The sequence below is a fragment of the Somniosus microcephalus genome, chromosome 4, assembly GCF_052327205.1.
Source record: "Somniosus microcephalus isolate GS21.2 chromosome 4, FLI_Smic_1.0, whole genome shotgun sequence".
Classification (NCBI taxonomy): Eukaryota; Metazoa; Chordata; class Chondrichthyes; order Squaliformes; family Somniosidae; genus Somniosus; species Somniosus microcephalus.
The window spans coordinates 136,031,388-136,049,341 of NC_140990.1; the positions used below are offsets into that span (position 1 = coordinate 136,031,388).

At 46.3% G+C, this 17,954-nt stretch overlaps 1 protein-coding gene across 1 annotated transcript; it reads right to left on the reverse strand.

Moving 5' to 3' along the window:
* Positions 1 to 1,696: 1,696 nt before the first annotated feature.
* LOC147119817 (putative G protein-coupled receptor 139) lies at positions 1,697 to 17,404 on the reverse strand. Its single transcript, XM_085984152.1, has 2 exons — positions 17,263 to 17,404; positions 1,697 to 2,598 (listed from the first exon to the last, which is right to left on the reverse strand). The coding sequence occupies exons 1-2, from the start codon at positions 17,366 to 17,368 to the stop codon at positions 1,697 to 1,699; spliced, it is 1,008 nt and encodes a 335-aa protein (XP_085840278.1). The 5' UTR covers positions 17,369 to 17,404.
* Between the last annotated feature and the right edge of the window lie 550 nt (positions 17,405 to 17,954).

A 17,954-nucleotide genomic window follows, 5' to 3' on the forward strand; every position in this document is an offset into this window, starting at 1 on the left:
GATCCGTATTCCCTTCTTTTATTGGTTGAGCCAGCTCATGTGATCCCAGGGGCCGTGTGCTACCCTTCGCCCCTACTCTCTGCTCTCTGTCTTGAAGACAACTAGCTGTCCATTTTGCTACTGGTCCCCTAACTCCACATGCTCTGACATTACGAATCTATTACGAGGCAACTTACCAAAGGACTTTTGTAAATCTAGATAAATTACATCTACTACATTACCCTACTCTACACGCTCTGCTACCACCTCAAAAAAATCAATGAGTTTGATCAATGAAATGTTTTCTTTTGAAATCCATGTTGACGATTCCTTATTATATTTTTGGTTTCGAATTTTTTTTAATTTTATCCTTTAGTAGGGATTCCATTATTGTTCCTACCACCAATGTTAAGCTGACTGTTCTATAGTTGCCTAGTTGAGGCGAATATCACCGACACATTTAAGGGAAAGCTAGATAAGAGCATAGAGGGAAAAGGAAGAGAAGGATAAGTTGATACAGTGAACGCTGCTATTACCTGGTGCACCGAAAGGGGGCACGGTGGAGAAGGTCGCTCTATCAGTTTACAGTCCAGGGCCAGAGAGAGAGCTGAGTCCCAGCATCCCCAGGGAAACCTCGGCGAAACGGTCTCGGACCAACCTGCAGCCGCAGAGCACCGAATGGTCTGTTTCGCTGCTGCAGAATCTCTATAACTCTATGTAAGTTGATGTGCACAGGAGAAGGGCTGTTTGAAAGGCTGATTCTCAGTCAACCACAGACCAGGGCGTGCTCTGCAGGGCAGGTCTGTGATGTCACAATACACAGACACAGCGCCATGGACGTGTCACCACTTTATGACATCACTGATACTGCAATACCTTGCAACCAACCTCGTGACCAGCCTCCCTGGAAACTGCTTATTTTGGGCTGTGTTTAGCTCGGGGATTTTCCAGAAAGTGAAGAGTAGCTGGTTTCAATGTGTGTGGAGGGTGTGCGGGGATGACTTTACCCTGGACATCACTGCATTGTTCAGACAGTATATCATCAAGACATGATAAATGACTATGACAACTTGATTCTCCGCTCCACACACTATATGTTCAGGGTGATCTGGGCATAGGTCATGATTCCTCCTCCACAAACGCAGTATTCAAAGGACATTTTATTTGGAGAATTTCCCGTTTACACAAGAACCGTTAATCCCAACGGCAGATAAACGGATTCAGGGACATTTCCCTGTCACCTAGCCCGGGGGCTGCACAGCTTGGAAGCCCATCGGACAACTACACCGAGTGGTTTATAAAAGGCTGACCTTTGAGACTTCTAAAGCCTTCCTCCCCGGCTGCAGGTTTGTCCCAGGCCAGTTGCCCTGAGTTTCCCTGGGGGTGCTGGGGACTGAGCGGCCCGTCCACCTGTGGACTGTAAACTGACAGAGCGACCTTCCCCGCGCCGCCCCCTTTAGGTAAATACATGAAACTCGAGGCGGGCGGTCCGGAGCTTCATAAACCCGCTCCAGGCCGCTCCAGAGGACTTTGCGTGGCTAAAAACCAGCAGGAATCCAGCGGGACTGATCTCCACGGCCTTCGCCACCTCTACCGTTCCTGTCAGTCGCTGAATCCAAGCGGTGAAAGATGAAAACAGGCCTCACTGTGTGTATCACCAAGATGAGGGGATTGGGCAGAACACTAGACCAACACGTTGTGATGGTGCAAACTCTTCTCAATATTTAATGAATTTAGCAATTACAGTAAAGGGATATTTCACCACATTCTTCAACTCCTCTCTGAATTTAGTCTGGGTCACGGCATAAATAAATGTGTTGGTGCAGGAACCCAGCAGCTGAAGCATAAATCCCAGTTCCTGTACATATTGAGGTAGATGCACAGGCATCAAGTCTAACTTATACAATCGGCTACACACAGAATACAACAGAAACACTGCCCATAACAGAATAAAATTCCCAGATATAACAAACAGTAATATGATGGATTTTCTTCGCTTCACCATCTCTGGGTCACTGGGACTCTGCCCACTGCTGTGGGCCCGGAGTCTCCTGCGGACTCTGCTCGACACTAATACGTGTCTGACGGTTAAAGCATTGACCAGCATAATCAGAACAAATGGAACAAATGGGGTTAAAATATAATGAAGTAATTCAATTACACCCCATACTGGTGAATGAATAACTTCCAATCCTACATCACAAAACCAGGGATTATTATCAAACGTATGTCCACCTCCATACATAAAGTACCAGAAAGTGTTCTTTACACAGAACAGCACACTCACTGTTCCAAGAACCACAGCCGCCGTTTTCTCAGTGCAATATTTTATTTTCATCTTCTGACAACAAATGGCCACAAATCGATCAAAGGTGAAAGTGACTGTGAACCAGACAGAACAGTCTGTGACTGAGTAAAGCAGGATGGCATGGATATTACACACTTTAATCTTCCAAATGAACTGAAACTGAGCCCAATAACGAATAGGAATCTGCCTGAATATGAGATCAGTGATGACGACCAGTAGGTCCGCCGCTGCCATGGACACCAGGTAACAGGTGACACATTTGGAGAGACCGCACCTTCCCCGAGACAGAATCACAATCGTCACTAAGTTCACTGTAAGGAAGAGAAAAACAGGGAAATTATTCTTCAGACTGAGAGCAACAGCAGCAATGATCGAATTCAGGGTGAAATGTGCAGCGTTATTATTGAATCCAGCGACACACTCTAATGACTTTACCAGTGTCAGTACATTCTGCTGGAGAAAGGGTTTATAGTAAAACACCGCCCTGGTGTAGCAGGAAACGAGCTCCAATTCCCCGCCTGGATGGTGCTGGCAGTTGGAATCTACAATGGCCTCAATGACCTTGTGTTAGGAACGACAATAACCCAGGGTTTCTAGTCCTCATTACTCTCCAGTGACCCTGCTGGAAACTGCGCATGTGTGCACCTTGGAGAAGAATGTTTAGGCTGGGCTGTGATTCGCTCCAAAGGGAACTGGTTCACTTTTTTTAAAGTTCACTTCGGTGGAAAATCAGAGGCCAGTTTTCGAAAAAAACAACGAAAGTCTTGTTTCTCAAAGCGTTTTACATCTAATGAATGATTTTTGAAGTGTGGCACTTACTGTATCCTAGTAACAGATGGCATCCCTATTAGATGCTAGGGAAATTCAATAATGAATTTAAAAAACATGTAAACAAACAGTGAATCCGAGCGGGACACGGGGCGATAGCCAGGAGCACTAGAGAGTGCGCAGTGCCCCCAGTGGCAGTCTGGCAAGCAGCGGGACAATGAATCAGTGGATGGGACGTGTGGGTGTTGGGTCAGGACTGAATGATCCAGAGGATGGGACGTGTGGGTGTTGGGTCAGGACTGAATGAACCAGTTGATGGGACGTGTTGGTATTGGGTCAGGACTGAATGAACCAGTTGATGGGACATGTTGGTATTGAGTCAGGACTGAATGAACCAATAGCTGGGACGTGTGTTTGTTGGGTCATGGACTGAATGAACCAGTGGATGGGACTTGTGTGTGTTGGGTCAGGATTGAATGAACCAGTCGATGGGATGTGTGGGTGTTGGATGAAGACTGAGTTAACCACTGGGAGGGATGTGTCGGTGTTAGGTGAAGATTGAATGAACCAGTGGTGGCAATATTTTAAGTAAACCAAGACTGAAAATAATTGTTAACAAAAAATGATTCAGTCCGTAATTAATTTCACAGCAATTTGCAATAGAAAAGTAAAAGCCCTTTGGATCCAATGGAAAATGGCAAGTGGGATACAAAATTGGCTCAGTGGCATGAAGCAAAGGGCAATGGTCGACGGATATTTTTGTGAGTGGAAGGCTGTTTCGAGTGGGTTTCCAGTACTCGGTCCCTTCCTATTTGTGGTAAATATCAATGATTTAGACTTCAATGTGGGGGGCATGATAAAGAAGTTTGCAGACGAGACATAAATTGGCCGTGTGATTGATAGCAAGGAATCTATCTGTTGACTGCAGGAAGGTAGGAATGGAGTGGTCAGGTAGGGAGAAGAGTGACAAATGGAATTCAGTCCAGAGAAGTATCAGGTAATGCATTTGGGGAGGGCTAACAAGGCAAGGGAATTCACAATAAATGGTAGGTTACTGAGAAGTGTAGAGGAACAGCGGGACATTGGAGTGCATGTCCACAGATCGCTGAAGGTAGCAGGACAGTTGGGTAAGGTGGTTAAGAAGGCTTACGGGATACTTTCCTTTATTAGCCGAGGTATTTTAGCCGAGGTATAGAATCTAAGAACAGGGAGGTTGTGCTGGAACTGTATAAAACACTAGTTATGTCACAGCTAGAGTACTGCGTACAGTTCTGGTCACCACATTACAGGAAGGATGTGATAACACCAGAGAAGGTGCAGGGGAGGTTTACGAGGATGTTGCCAGGACTGGAGAATTTTGCCTATGAGGAAAGATTGGATAGGCTGGGGTTGTTTTCTATGGAAGAGAGGAGATTGAGGGGAGACTTCATTGAGGTGTATAATATAATGCACGGCCTAGATTCAGTGGATAGGAAGCACCTATTTACCATAGCAGTGAGGTCAATAAGCATGGAGCAAAGATTTAAAGTAATTTGTAGGAGGATTCGAGGCGAGCTGAGCTGAACTTTTTTCACCCAGAGGGTGGCAGGGGCTTGGAACTCGCTGCATGAAAGGGTGTTAGAGGTAAAAACGCTCATCTCATTTAAAAATTACAACAGCAAAATGCTGCAGACGCTGGAAATCTGAAATAAAAACAGAAATTGCTGGCAATACTCAGCAGGTCAGGCAGCATCTGTTGAGAGAGAAACAGAGTTAACATTTCAGGTCGATGGCCCTTCGTCAGAACTGGTTGGTTCTGACGAAGGGTCATCGACCTGAAAAGTTAACTCTGTTTCTCTCTCAACAGATGCTGCCTCACGTTTAAAATGTACTTGGATATGCACTTGAAGTAACGTAACCTAAATGGATTAAGAGCTGGAAAGTGCAATTCGGCTGGATAGCTCATTTTCGGTTTGCACAATCATGATGGGCCATATGGCCTCCTTCAGTCCCATAATTTCTATGGTTCTATACTTCTATGCTTATAGAGCGGCTTTAATAAGGGGAAAACACATAAACGAGAATTGAATGCTAAGCCGAAGATAGAGAGATTAGGTCGAGTGACCAAAAACCTAGGTTTTATGAAGGGCCTTAACAGAAGAGAGGCAGGAGGAGGGAAAGAAGGATTTAGGCAGCAAATGACTGAACATGAGCTCTGGGCGGCTGAATTCTTGGCCGCTGCTAGTGGAGCGAAGAGAGAGGAGGGTGGGCAAGAGGTCTGGGGTCAGGGGCAGACCATTGGAGTGGGAGGAGAGTTTGAATGGAGTTACAGGAATGCAGAGTTCGTGGTGGGCAGGGCAGCTGTATGGCTGGATGAAGTTACAGAGAGAAGGATCGGCAAGACCATTAAAGCATTTAAACAGAAGGATGAGGAGATTTAATATGAGGATTTGGGGCACCAGGTGCCAATGATCCGCGTTGGCGGTGAGGGGGGTGCGGGACTTGGTGTGGTGATGGGGCAGTTATATACTGCCGGGTGGGAATCCCTTGGGAATCCAAAGCATCGGCTCTGGAGCTCATGACATCTCAAGGTTTCAGGTCAAAGAAACCTGCTACCGATGAACTGATAAAATTCACTTGGAAGACTCTCTCAGGGAAGCAAGTTCCCAGAATGCACCCTGGGTGCGGGTTTCCAAGCCCAACCCTAAGAGTGACCTGGAGTACCACCGCTGGCTGAGCTGGGGGAGTCCTGAAGGTAACAGCTTCCAGACTGGGCCTGTGTTAGTTGGTGAGGGAACCACCACAAGGGAGTAACCTACTTGACCTGATCTTCTACAAACTACAAGTCACAGAATGACTGTCCACGATAAAATTAGTAGAAGAAATGGCTGCACAGTCCTTGTGAAAACAGCATCCCATCTCCATCGTGTGGAGCTCCTCCATCAAGTAGTGAGGTGGAACATCCAATGTCAGAGGGATGGATCAGTTACCCCCACAATGGGCCTGCACCAGGGTCAGTGGGACGGATCAGTGACCCCAGAATGGGTCTCCACTGGGCGCTGTGGATCACAAGCAGCAGATTAGTAAACCACCACAATCTGCAACCTAATGGCCTGACACATCCCTCACTCCATTATGACATTCATGCCATGAAATCAAAAATAAAAACAAAAAATGCTGGAAACGCTCAGCAGGTCAGGCAGCATCTGTGGAGAGAGAATGATAAAGTTAACAATGCAGGTCGATGACCTTTCCTCAGAACTGAGCCATGAGACCAATCGTAATTCAGTGTACAGGGAGGTGCCGGGAGCAGAACCAGGCACACCTTAGATTGAGATACAAAGCTAATGAAGGTATCACACAGTGCTATCTGCAAACTAAAGACCAAAGGGATCAGGCTACCTGCAGAGTTATGTGGTCCCACAAGAGGGGATCAGAGCAAAACTCTACAGTTCAATCATACCCAGTGAAGATTGGCGGTGGACAATTATGTAACTGACAGAAGGAGAAAGCTGCATAAACATCACCACCCTCAAACATAGGGAAAACCTGCACTGATAGCACGAATGGAGTTCGATGTGATTGAATGTCTTTTCTGTCAAATATGCTGAATGGATGGGCCAGGTTACTCCTCCTGAGATCTCCCCATCACAGAGAACAGCACCCAGCTAATGCTTTTCAGTCCACGTGATGTTCAGAAGCAGCTGAATGAACTGGACACAGTGAAGGTTGTTGACCCTGACAACATCCCGGGTGTAGTGCTGAAGACCTGCACAACAGAGTTCGCCGCTCTCTTCGCCAGCTGTTCCGGTGATGTCACTGACAACAACAACAAAAGCAACAAAGCACCTTTAACGTAATTAAACGTCCCAAGGTGCTTCACAGGAGTGTTAACAAATAAAAATTGTCACCGAGCTAAGTAAGGAGGTAATATGACAGATGACCAAAGGCTTGGCCAAAGAGATAGGTTTTTAGGAGCGTCTTAAAGGAGGAGAGACTTTAGATGGGGATTTCTAGAGCTATGGCCTGGGCAGCTGAAGCCACGGCCATCAAGTGTGGAGTGATTAAAATCGGGGACTGCAAGAGGACAGAATTGGAGGAGCGCAGGGATCGTGAAGTCTTGGAGAGCTGGAGCAGGTTACGGAGATAGGGAAGGGCAAGGCCACGGTGGGATTTGAAAACAAGGAAAATAATTTTTCAATGGAGGCATTGCCTGGCCGGGAGCCAATGTAGGTCAGTGAGCACAGGGGTGATGAGTTAACAGAACTTGTTGTGAGTTTGTTTATGGGCAGCAGAGTTTTGGATGAGCTCAAGGATATGTAGGGTGCAAGATGAGGGGCCAGCCAGGAGAGCATTGCAATAGTCAAGTCTAGAGGTACCAAAGGCATTCATGAGAGTTTCAGCAGCAGATGAGCTGAGGCAGTGGCAGTGTCGGGTCGTAGAGGTGGAAGTAAGCTGTCTTAGTGATGGTGCAGATATGTGGTCAGAAGCACAACTCGGGGTTAAATATGAAACCAAGTTTGCGAATAATCTGATTCATTCTCAGACAGTTGCCATGGACAGGGACAGAATTGGTGGCTCGGGAATGGAGTTTTTGGCGGGTACCGAAGACAATGGCTTTGGTCTTCTACGTATTTATTTGGAGGAAGTTTCTGATCATCCAGTACTGAATGTCAGAGAAGCAGTGAGACCAATCAGAGATAAGTCATTGAGGGACTCCAGAGTTAACGGTGAGGGAGCGGGAAGAGAAGCCATTACTGGAGATTCTTTGGCTATGACTGGATAGATAAGAATTGAACCAGGCGAGTGCAGTCCCACCCAGCTGGCCGACGGTAGAGAGGCGTTGGAGGAGGATGGCGGGGTCAACAGTGCCAAAGGCTGCAGACAGGTTGAGAAGGATCAGGAGGGTTGGTTACCACAGCCGCAGTCACATTGGGGTTCCATTTGTGACTTTTATAAGTGCCCCTTCAGTACAGTGACAGGGGTGAAAAACTCATTGGAGGAATTCAAATATGGATTTGCAGGAAAGATGGACATGGATTTGGGAGGCAACAACATGTTCTATGGTTTTGGATTGGAAAATTTGAGATGGGGCAGTAGTTTATAGGGACAGAGGAGATAAGGGTTGGTATTTTGATGCGGGGGTGTGATGACGGCAGATGCGTGGGGTAGGGGACAGTACTCGAGGACTGGAAATGGTTAACAATACTGGATAACATGGGGGCCAGGTAGGGAAGTTGGGCAGTCAGTGGTTAGGTGGAAATAGGATCGAGGGAGCAGGAGGTGGGTCTCACGGACAAGATGAGTTCGGCAGGCGCTGAGGCGAATGAGGGGAGAAACTGGAACAATATGCGTGTTCAGGGCTATGGCGGGTGTACTTTCAGGGAGGTTTGGCCCAGTGGGCTAGGGAAAGGGAGGGAAGTGTCAGAGGCAGCTGAACGGATGGTCTCAATCTTTGTGACAAAGAAGTTCATGAGGTCCTCACACTTGTTGTTGGAGGTGAAGCTGAGGACCCGATAGTGCTTTATGTGATCCAACCAGATCAGGCGATGAATGGTTAAGCTACTTGACTGCCATAGTCATTCATGTATGTGTCGCTTGGGCTTAAGGAAGTGGAGGTGAGGACCATACCAGGGGGAATGATCAGAGAGAGTCAAGGTTTAATGGGGACAGGGACATCAAAGGTGGAGGTGAGTGCGTGATGGAGCAGTTGCTAGCTGCAGAGAAGTCGTGGTAAATGGAGCGCCAAAGACTGTAAAATTGGAATTTGAAATTCAGCGTGAGGCATGTCCCTCACCTAGTTTTCCGGTTATGATACTGATATCTGCCAGACAAAGTGAAAGATTGCCGAGGTGTATCCTATAAACAAAGTTGTGGCAAATATGAAGAGATCAATTACTGCCCTTCATTTTTCTATGAATTATCAGTAAAGTGATTGAGGAGTCATAAGTAGTGCCATGAACTCACATCGACCCAGTAATACCCGGCTCACTGATACTCAGTTTGGGTCCTGACAGAGGCACCCGAATGCAAACCTCATCACAGCCTTTATACAGACATTGTTTCAATGGGGGTCTAAGGGGGGAATTCTCCAATGGCTGAGGTCATATCTGCTGCAAGGAAAGTGGTCGTTGTTGTCATACCTCAGGGAAGTGTCCTCAGAGCAACTACCTCCAGCTCCCTCATCAATGACGTTCTGCCATCATAAGGTCAGGGGTGGGTCCACTCACTGATGATTCTGCCGTTTTTCAGCGCCATTTACAAAAGCTCCAACAGCAGGATCGGCATAACATCCAGGCTTGGGCTGATATGCGGCATGTAACAAGCCAGAGGCATAAGTATTAGTTATATTGATCAACACAAAGATCACCCACCTCCCCTTGAAAGTCACCGAGTCCCAAATCATAAACACTTGGTGATCACTATTGACCAGAAGCTGAACAGGACAAACCATATCAACACTGTGACTGCAAGAGCTGGGCAGGGGCTGGGCAGGGGCTGGCCAGTGGATGGGCAGGGGATGGGCAGGGGATGGGTAGATCATGGGCACTCTGCGACGAAATGCAGGTTAATAGATTGGAGAAATGCTGATTTTGAGGGGCTGAGAATAGAAATTGGGATAAAATGGGCAATAATATTGGCAAATAACGATATAGAAGAGAAATGGGAACCATTTAAAACGGTGTTCAACAGAGTGCAGGAAAAATATATTCCGCTAAAAGGAAAGAACAAACTAAACAATCTTGAGACTCCGTGGATGATTAAAGCGATAAGGGGACAGATGAGGGTAAGGAAGGAGGCACACATTAAGTACATAGACAGCAGGGGAGTGTATGATAAAGGAGAATAGGAAAATATTAGGAGAAAAGTTTAAAAAATCAATTAGGGAGGCAAAGAGGAACCCTGATTTTAAATTATCAAGGAACATATAACAAAATAGTAAAATATTTTACAGGCACATCAATGAAAAGGAAGGTTGGGATGGAAATATGGCCATTAAGGGATAGTCGGGATAATACCACAAGTAGCAATAGAGAGATGGCAGAAATATTAAATAATTATTTTGCTCCTGTATTCACCAGGATGGTAGAACAGGTGGACATGACATTGGATGATGAGATTAGTAATGAGATAAATGCTTTCAAATTAACAAAGGGGGTATTATTTAATAAACTAATCAAACTCAAAGATGGTAAAACCCATGGTCCAGATGGATTGCATCTAGGCATTTTAAAAGAATCTAGGGAAGAGGTAGCAGAGGCATTACTATGCATATTTAATAATTCGTTAGAAAATGGTATAGTGCCAGAGGACTGGCAGGTAGCTAACATAACCCCGACATTTAAGAAGGGGGATAGAACATGTCCAGGGAATTATAGATCAGTCAGCTTAACATCAGTGGCAGGAAAAAAATGGAATCCCAACTAAAGGAGAAAAAAGAAGAATGTCTAAAAACCAAAAATATAATAATGATTAGTCAGCATGGATTTCAAAAGGGTAAGTATTGACCAGCTTTATTGATTTTTCTGAAGGATAACAGAGAGAATAGACAATGGTAATGCAGTAGATGTAATTTAACTGAATTTTCAAAAGACCTGATGAGTAAGGTCAGAGAATACGGTGTCAGGGGACAGGTGGCAGAATGGATTGCTAGCTGGCTTCAAGACAGAAAGCAGAGAGTAGGAGTAAAGGCTAGCTTTTCACAGTGGCAGAAGGTGTGTCGTGGTGTTCCTCAAGGATCAGTACTGAGGCTACTGCTGTTCACAATTTACATTAACGATTTAGACTCTGGAATCAATTGTTAAATTCGAGGATGAAACCACATTGGGGGGGGTAGTCAATGCTGAGGAGGACTGCAGCACATTACAGGAGGGCATTAATAAACTTGCAGAATGTGCATATAATTTGCAAATGAAGTTCAACACGGATAAATATAACATTTTGGTTTGGAAGAATAGGCAGTTCACTTATCAATTGGAGGGTCCGAGTCTCGGTGGGGCAGAGGAACAAAGGGATCTCAGAGTACAAATACACAAATCAATAAATGTTGCGATACAGGTTAGCAAGGCCATTAAAACATAAAACTAAGTACTAGGGTTTATTTCTAGAGGGATAGAATTAAAACAATAGTATTTTATAGTTACTAGGGTCTTTTCTGGTGTAGCAGCGACTGTAGGTAGACTATACAAGCGCCTTAGAGATATCTTAAATTGGTGATAGTGAATTAATTTAAATTAATTAAAGGGTAAGTCATGCCAGGAGAGCCCAGCCCCGTGTTATGCTCCTCTTGCTCTATGTGGGAATTCAGGGACACTGCCGGTGCCCCTGATGACCACGTGTGCCGGAAATGCATCCAGCTGCAGCTACTAGCAGACCACATTGAGGCGCTGGAGCTGCGGGTGGATGGGCTGTGGAGCATTCACAATGCTGAGAGGGACGTGGATAGCATGTTTAGTGAGTTGGTCACACCGCAGGTAAGGGCTGCACAGGAAGAAAGGAAATGGGTGACCACCAGGCGGAGCAATAGAAGCAGGCAGGTAGTGCAGGAGACCCCTGTGACCATTCCCCTCTCAAACAGGTATACCGATTTGGATACTGTTGAGGGGGATGACTCACCAGGGGAAGGCAGCAGCAGCCAACTTCCTGGCACTGGGGGTGCTCCTGCTGCCCAGGAAGGGAGGAAAATGTGTGGGAGAGCAATAGTGGTAGGGGATTCTATAGTAAGGGGAACAGATAGGCGTTTCTGTGGCCGTAGACGTGAATCCAGGATGGTTTGTTGCCTCCCTGGTGCCAGGGTCAAGGATGTCACTGAGCGGCTGCAGGGCATTCTGGAGGGGGAGGGTGAACAGCCAGAGGTCGTGGTCCACATAGGTACCAACGACATAGGTAAAAAGAGGGATGAGGTCCTGCAGCAAGAATTTAGGGAGCTAGGTCGAAGATTAAAGAGCAGGACCTCAAAGGTGACACGTGCTAGTGCGTATAGGAATAGGAAGATAGAACAGATGAATGCGTGGCTAAAGGGATGGTGCAGGAGGGAGGGCTTTAGTTTCCTGGATCACTGGGTCTGCTTCTGGGAAAGGTGGGACTTGTACAAGTCGGACAGTTTACACCTGAACCAGAGGGGGACCAATATCCTTGCGGGGAGGTTTGCTAGCACTGCTGGGGGGGGGTTTAAACTAACTTGGCAGGGGGATGGGATACAGAGTCGAGCTATAGTAGGGGGTGATTTACAGCCAAATACGGAGGAAAAAACAAGTCAGCTGGGAAGGCAGAGCAAATATGTGAAGGCAAAAGGGAATATGGCAAGGCTGGAAGGCATCTACAGGTGGACTACCCTTTATCCGGACTTCCAAAAACCGAAACCCTCTAAAAACCGAAGGTTTTTTCGTTCAGCGTAAGTCATGCGTACGAACGAAAAAACCTTCGGTTTTTAGAGGGTTCCGGTTTCGGAAGTTCGGATAAAGGGTAAGTCGTGCGCACGACCCCCCGCCGACCCCCCCGCGGACCCAGCCGGCCCCGACAACCGCCGACCCCGCCAGCCCCGACAACCGCCGACCCCCCCGCGGACCCCGCCGGCCCCGACAACCGCCGACCCCGCCAGCCCCGACAACCACCGACCCCCCCGCGGGCCCCGACAACCGCCGACCCGGCCAGCCCCGACAACCGCCGACCCCCCCGCGGACCCCGCCGGCCCCGACAACCGCCGACCCCGCCAGCCCCGACAACCGCCGACCCCCCCGCGGACCCCGCCGGCCCCGACCCCCGCCGACCCCGACTGACTTACGCTGAGCGTCAGCGTAAGTCGTGCGCACGACCCCCCGCCGAACCCCCCGCGGACCCCCGCCGACCCCCCCGCGGACCCCCGCCGACCCACCTTCCGAAATCCGAAATTTTCCTTTATCCGAAACTCGGCTGGTCCCGAGGTTTTCGGATAAAGGATAGTCTACCTGTATTTTAATGCAAGGAGTCTTGCAAATAAGGTGGATGAACTGAAGTTGTTGTTGAACACATGGGAGTATGATATTGTTGCTATCACGGAGGCATGGTTGAGGGAGGGTCAGGACTGGCAGCTCAATATTCCGGGGTATAGAATCTTCAGGCGAGACAGAGGGGGGTGTAAAAGGGGAGGGGGTTTGCAATATTAATTAAGGAGTCAATTACTGCTGTAAGAAGGGATGATATATTAGCGTGTTCCTCTAATGAGGCCATATGGGTAGAACTTAAAAACAAAAAGGGGGCAAGCACTTTGCTGGGAGTGTACTATAGGCCCCCAAACAGTCAGGGGGAGATAGAGGAACAGATATGTAGGCAAATCTCAGAGAAGTGCGAAAATAATAGGTTAATTATAGTGGGGGATTTCAACTTCCCCAATAGGAATTGGGATAGTCAGAGTGTGAAAGGCTTAGAGGGTGCAGAATTCTTAAAGTGCAACCAGGAGAGCTTTTTGAGCCAACATGTAGAAAGTCCAACAAGAGAGGGGGCGGTACTGGACCTAATTCTAGGGAATGTAACTGGGCAAGTGGTGGAAGTGTCAGTAGGAGAGCATTTTGGCGACAGTGACCATAATTCGGTGAGATTTAAGGTGGTCATGGATAAAGACAAAGACGGCCCGGAAATAAGGGTTCTAAATTGGGGGAAGGCCGATTTTAATATGATAAGGCAGGATCTGGCCAAAGTGGACTGGGAGCAGCTACTTTTAGGAAAATCCACATCAAAACAGTGGGAGACTTTCAGAAGGGAAATAGAGAGAGTACAACGCCAACATGTTCCTGTAAAGGTCAAGGGTGGGACCAACAAGCAAAGGGAACCTTGGATGACAAGGGATATACAAAAATGCATTAGGAAAAAAAGGGGGGCTTTTGGCAGTTACAAAAGACTAAAGACAGAGGAAGCCCGAGAGGAGTATAAAAAGTGCAGGGTCATAATTAAAAAAGAAATTAGGAGGGCGAGAAGGGGCCATGAAATAACACTGGCGAGCAAAATAAAGGAAAATCCTAAGATGTTTTATAAGTATATTAAGGGCAAGAGGATAACCAGGGAAAGGGTAGGGCCCATTAGGGACCAAAGTGGCAATCTGTGTGTAGAGCCAGATGATGTAGGCGGGGTTTTAAATGAATTTTTTGTATCTGTGTTCACTATGGAGAAAGACGATGTAGACATAGAAATCGGGCAAGGGGACTGTGACATACTTGAACATATTAGCATCGAGAGGGAGGAGGTACTAGCGGTTTTAGCAGGCCAAAAAGTGGATAAATCCCGAGGCCCGAACGAGATGTATCCCAGGCTGCTGTATGAGGCAAAGGAGGAGATTGCAGGGGCTCTGACACAAATTTTCAGAACCTCTCTGGCCACAGGGGATGTACCAGAGGACTGGAGAACAGCTAACGTAGTACCATTATACAAGAAGGGTAGCAGGGATAAACCAGGGAATTACAGGCCAGTGAGCCTAACATCTGTGGTAGGGAAATTATAGGAAAAAATTCTGAGGGACAAAATTAGTCTCCACTTGGAGAGGCAAGGATTAATCGGGGATAGTCAGCATGGCTTTGTCAAGGGTAAATCATGTCTGACAAATCTGATTGAATTTTTCGAGGGGGTGACTAGGTGTGTGGATGAGGGAAATGCTGTGGATGTGGTTTACATGGACTTCAGCAAAGCTTTTGACAAAGTCCCGCATAGGAGACTGGTCAAGAAGGTAAGAGCCCATGGGATCCAGGATGCCTTGGCGCGTTGGATCCTAAACTGGCTGAGTGGCAGGAGGCAGAGGGTGATGGTCGAAGGTTGCTTTTGTGACTGGAAGCCTGTGTCCAGTGGGGTACCTCAGGGATCGGTGCTGGGTCCCTTGCTGTTTGTGATTTACATAAATAATTTGGATGAGAATGTAAAAGGTATGATCAGTAAGTTCGCAGATGACACGAAAATTGGTGGGGTGGTAAATTGCGAGGAGGAAAGCCTCAGGCGACAGGACGATATAAACGGGTTGGTCCGATGGGCGGAAAAGTGGCAAATGGAATTTAACCCTGAAAAGTGCGAGGTGATGCATTTTGGACGGACAAATAAGGCAAGGGAATACACAATGAGTGGTAGGACCCTAGGAAGTACAGAGAGTCAGAGGGACCTTGGTGTACATGTACATAGATCCCTGAAGGCAGCGGAACAGGTAGATAAGGTGGTTAAAAAGGCATATGGGATACTTGCCTTCATTAGCCGAGGCATAGAATATAAGAGCAGGGAGGTTATGATGGAGCTGTACAAAACGCTGGTGAGGCCACAGCTGGAGTACTGTGTGCAGTTCTGGTCGCCTCACGATGTGATTTCTTTGGAGAGGGTGCAGAGAAGATTCACCAGGATGTTACCGGGGATGGAGCGCCTCAGCTATGAAGAAAGACTAAACAGGCTGGGATTGTTTTCCTTGGAACAAAGAAGGCTGATTGAGGTGTACAAAATGATGAGGGGCATAGATAGGGTAGATAAAGCGGAACTTTTCCCCTTAGTAGGGGTGTCAATAACAATGGGGCATAGATTCAGGGTAAGGGGCAGGAGATTTAGAGGGGATTTGAGGAGGAACTTTTTCACCCAGAGGGTGGTTGGAATCTGGAACTCACTGCCTTAAAGGGTGGTAGAGGCAGGAACCCTCACAACATTTAAGAAGCATTTGGATGAGCACTTGAAATGCCATTGCATACAAGGCTATGGGCCAAATGTTGGAAAATGGGATTAGACTGGACAGGGATTGATGGACGGCGCAGGCACGATGGGCCGAAGGGCCTCTTTCTGTGCTATATAACTCTATGACTATATAAGTTATGCTAAACCTGTATCGAACATTGGTTAGTCCACATTTAGAGTACTGTGTACAGTTCTAGTTGCCGTATTACAAAAAAGGATATAGATTCACTGGAGAGGGTGCAGAAAATATTTACCAGAATGATACCAGAAATGCGAGGGTATACCTATCAGGAAAGGATGGACAGGTTAGGTCTGTTTTCTCTTGTCTCTAATAGAGGTCTTTAAAATTATGAAAGGTTTTGACAGAGTCGATACAGAGAGAATGTTTCATCTTATGGTGAAGAGCATAAATAGAGGCCATCAATATAAGGTAGTCAGCAGGAAATTCAATAGGGAATTCAGAAGAAACGTCTTTACCCAAAGAGTGGTGAGAATGTGGAACTCGCTACCACAAGGAGTGGTTGAAGTGAATAGTATTGGTGGATTTAAGGAGAGGTTGGAAAATGATATGAGGGAGAAGGGACTAGAGGATTATGGTGATAGATTTAGATGAGAAAAGACGGGAGGAGTCTCATGTGGAGCATAAATGCATGGAGCATAAATGGCCTGTTTCTCTGCCGTATATCCTATGTAATTCCCTGTAAGGTGTCATGGTGGGGATTCAGAATGTGTCTGGACACAGCTGGAATCGTGTGAATTTGGTGGGTTCTAATTGCTGTAAGAACTGAATTATCACCAGTTGCTAAAGGGATTATCAGACTGGAAATATATAAAGATTTCATGACTCGGTCCATCGTTTTTAATCGGCTGGAATAATTTTCACCAACAGGAGATGTTGGACAGTCTGTGCGGACTTCACCAAGATCTCCTGAACTGTGTCTGAAAAATGTAAATAAATCAGTTCAAACATAACTGAATAAACATTTTACTGGAACATGTATTACAGTTTAATCTTGTCCTGAGCATCTGGAGTCAGTGACCATGAGGGAGAGCGGGAGATGGTGGAAAGGAAGACAGCTGCCTGGAGCTGAATTATTAGTGAATATTATCCCATATTTCAGTGTATTTGTGATCTATCTGGCAGCGCTGGTTTCCACATATCATAGATATTAACTATATCCAGCGAACATTAAAACTCCTATTACCCCTGAACACATATTTCTGATCCGATACCAGGTTTCAGTGCAGAGAGCAGACTGCAGGCGGTTCAATTAAGAGAATCGATCAATAACATTTCTTGTGTAAAAAAAATCAAATAACAGTCAAATCCTGTAAAAGACTTTCGGTGAAAGCAAGTCGAGAAATATACAAACTGATCATTTAACTGGGAGCAGTGAATCGGCAACTGATCAAACATGACGTGGCAGAAACACGGTGCATTACCAGCCACAGAACAACAGAATTAAACTGTATACAATTAATGACCGGGTCTAAAGGGCAAGGGCAGTAAATACAGTAAAACATTGTTTACAGAAATAATTGCTGAAATAATGGCTCACCAGGAACACCAACAGCAGCGAGGAGCGGGTAATAAATCCTTTGAACATCGAAAACTGCCCACAGTACTCGGAGTTCAGGTGGAATCTCCCAGAACATGTAACCCATTGTCTGTGCGATCCAATAGTTGCTGTTTGTATTGGAGACCACACTCAGTCAAACACTGATGGACACACTGAAAACTGTCCCATTTATAGCCTGAGGGAGCTCCCCAGTGATGCAATTAAACTACACACTGACTGTCATTAATTACACTCACTGAACAAACACGATGATAAAATCCTTTCACTCCATCACTTTCTATTGCAAAATATCTTAAAAGCAACGTGGCATTCATACCAAGTGAGTTGATCCAAAACCAAAACATTATTTTAAACACTATTGTCAAAAACAGAAACAGTGAATCCCACAATCTCACAGAATGAATGTGAAGTGAGCAGCTTAATTTACATAATGCATGGTCAGTAAGGGTTCATGGGGGCTGATAATACAACGGTCAGTAAAGATAAATGGGGACTGATAATGGAATGGTCAGTAAGGATACATGGGGACTGAAAATGCAATAGACAGTAAGGATACATGGGGATCGATAATACAATGGTGAGTAGGGATACATGGGGACTGATAATGCAAAGGTCAGCAAGGATACATGGGAACTGATAATGCAATGATCAGTAAGGATACATGGGAACTG

Excerpts from the sequence above, each read along its gene's own strand:
- LOC147119817 (XM_085984152.1), bottom strand. The coding sequence starts at position 17,368 with ATGGGTTACATGTTCTGGGAGATTCCACCTGAACTCCGAGTACTGTGG. Across the intron at positions 2,599-17,262 it reads CGCTGCTGTTGGTGTTCCTG|TGAACTTAGTGACGATTGTG; the intron begins GTGAGCCATTAT and ends TCTTCCTTACAG.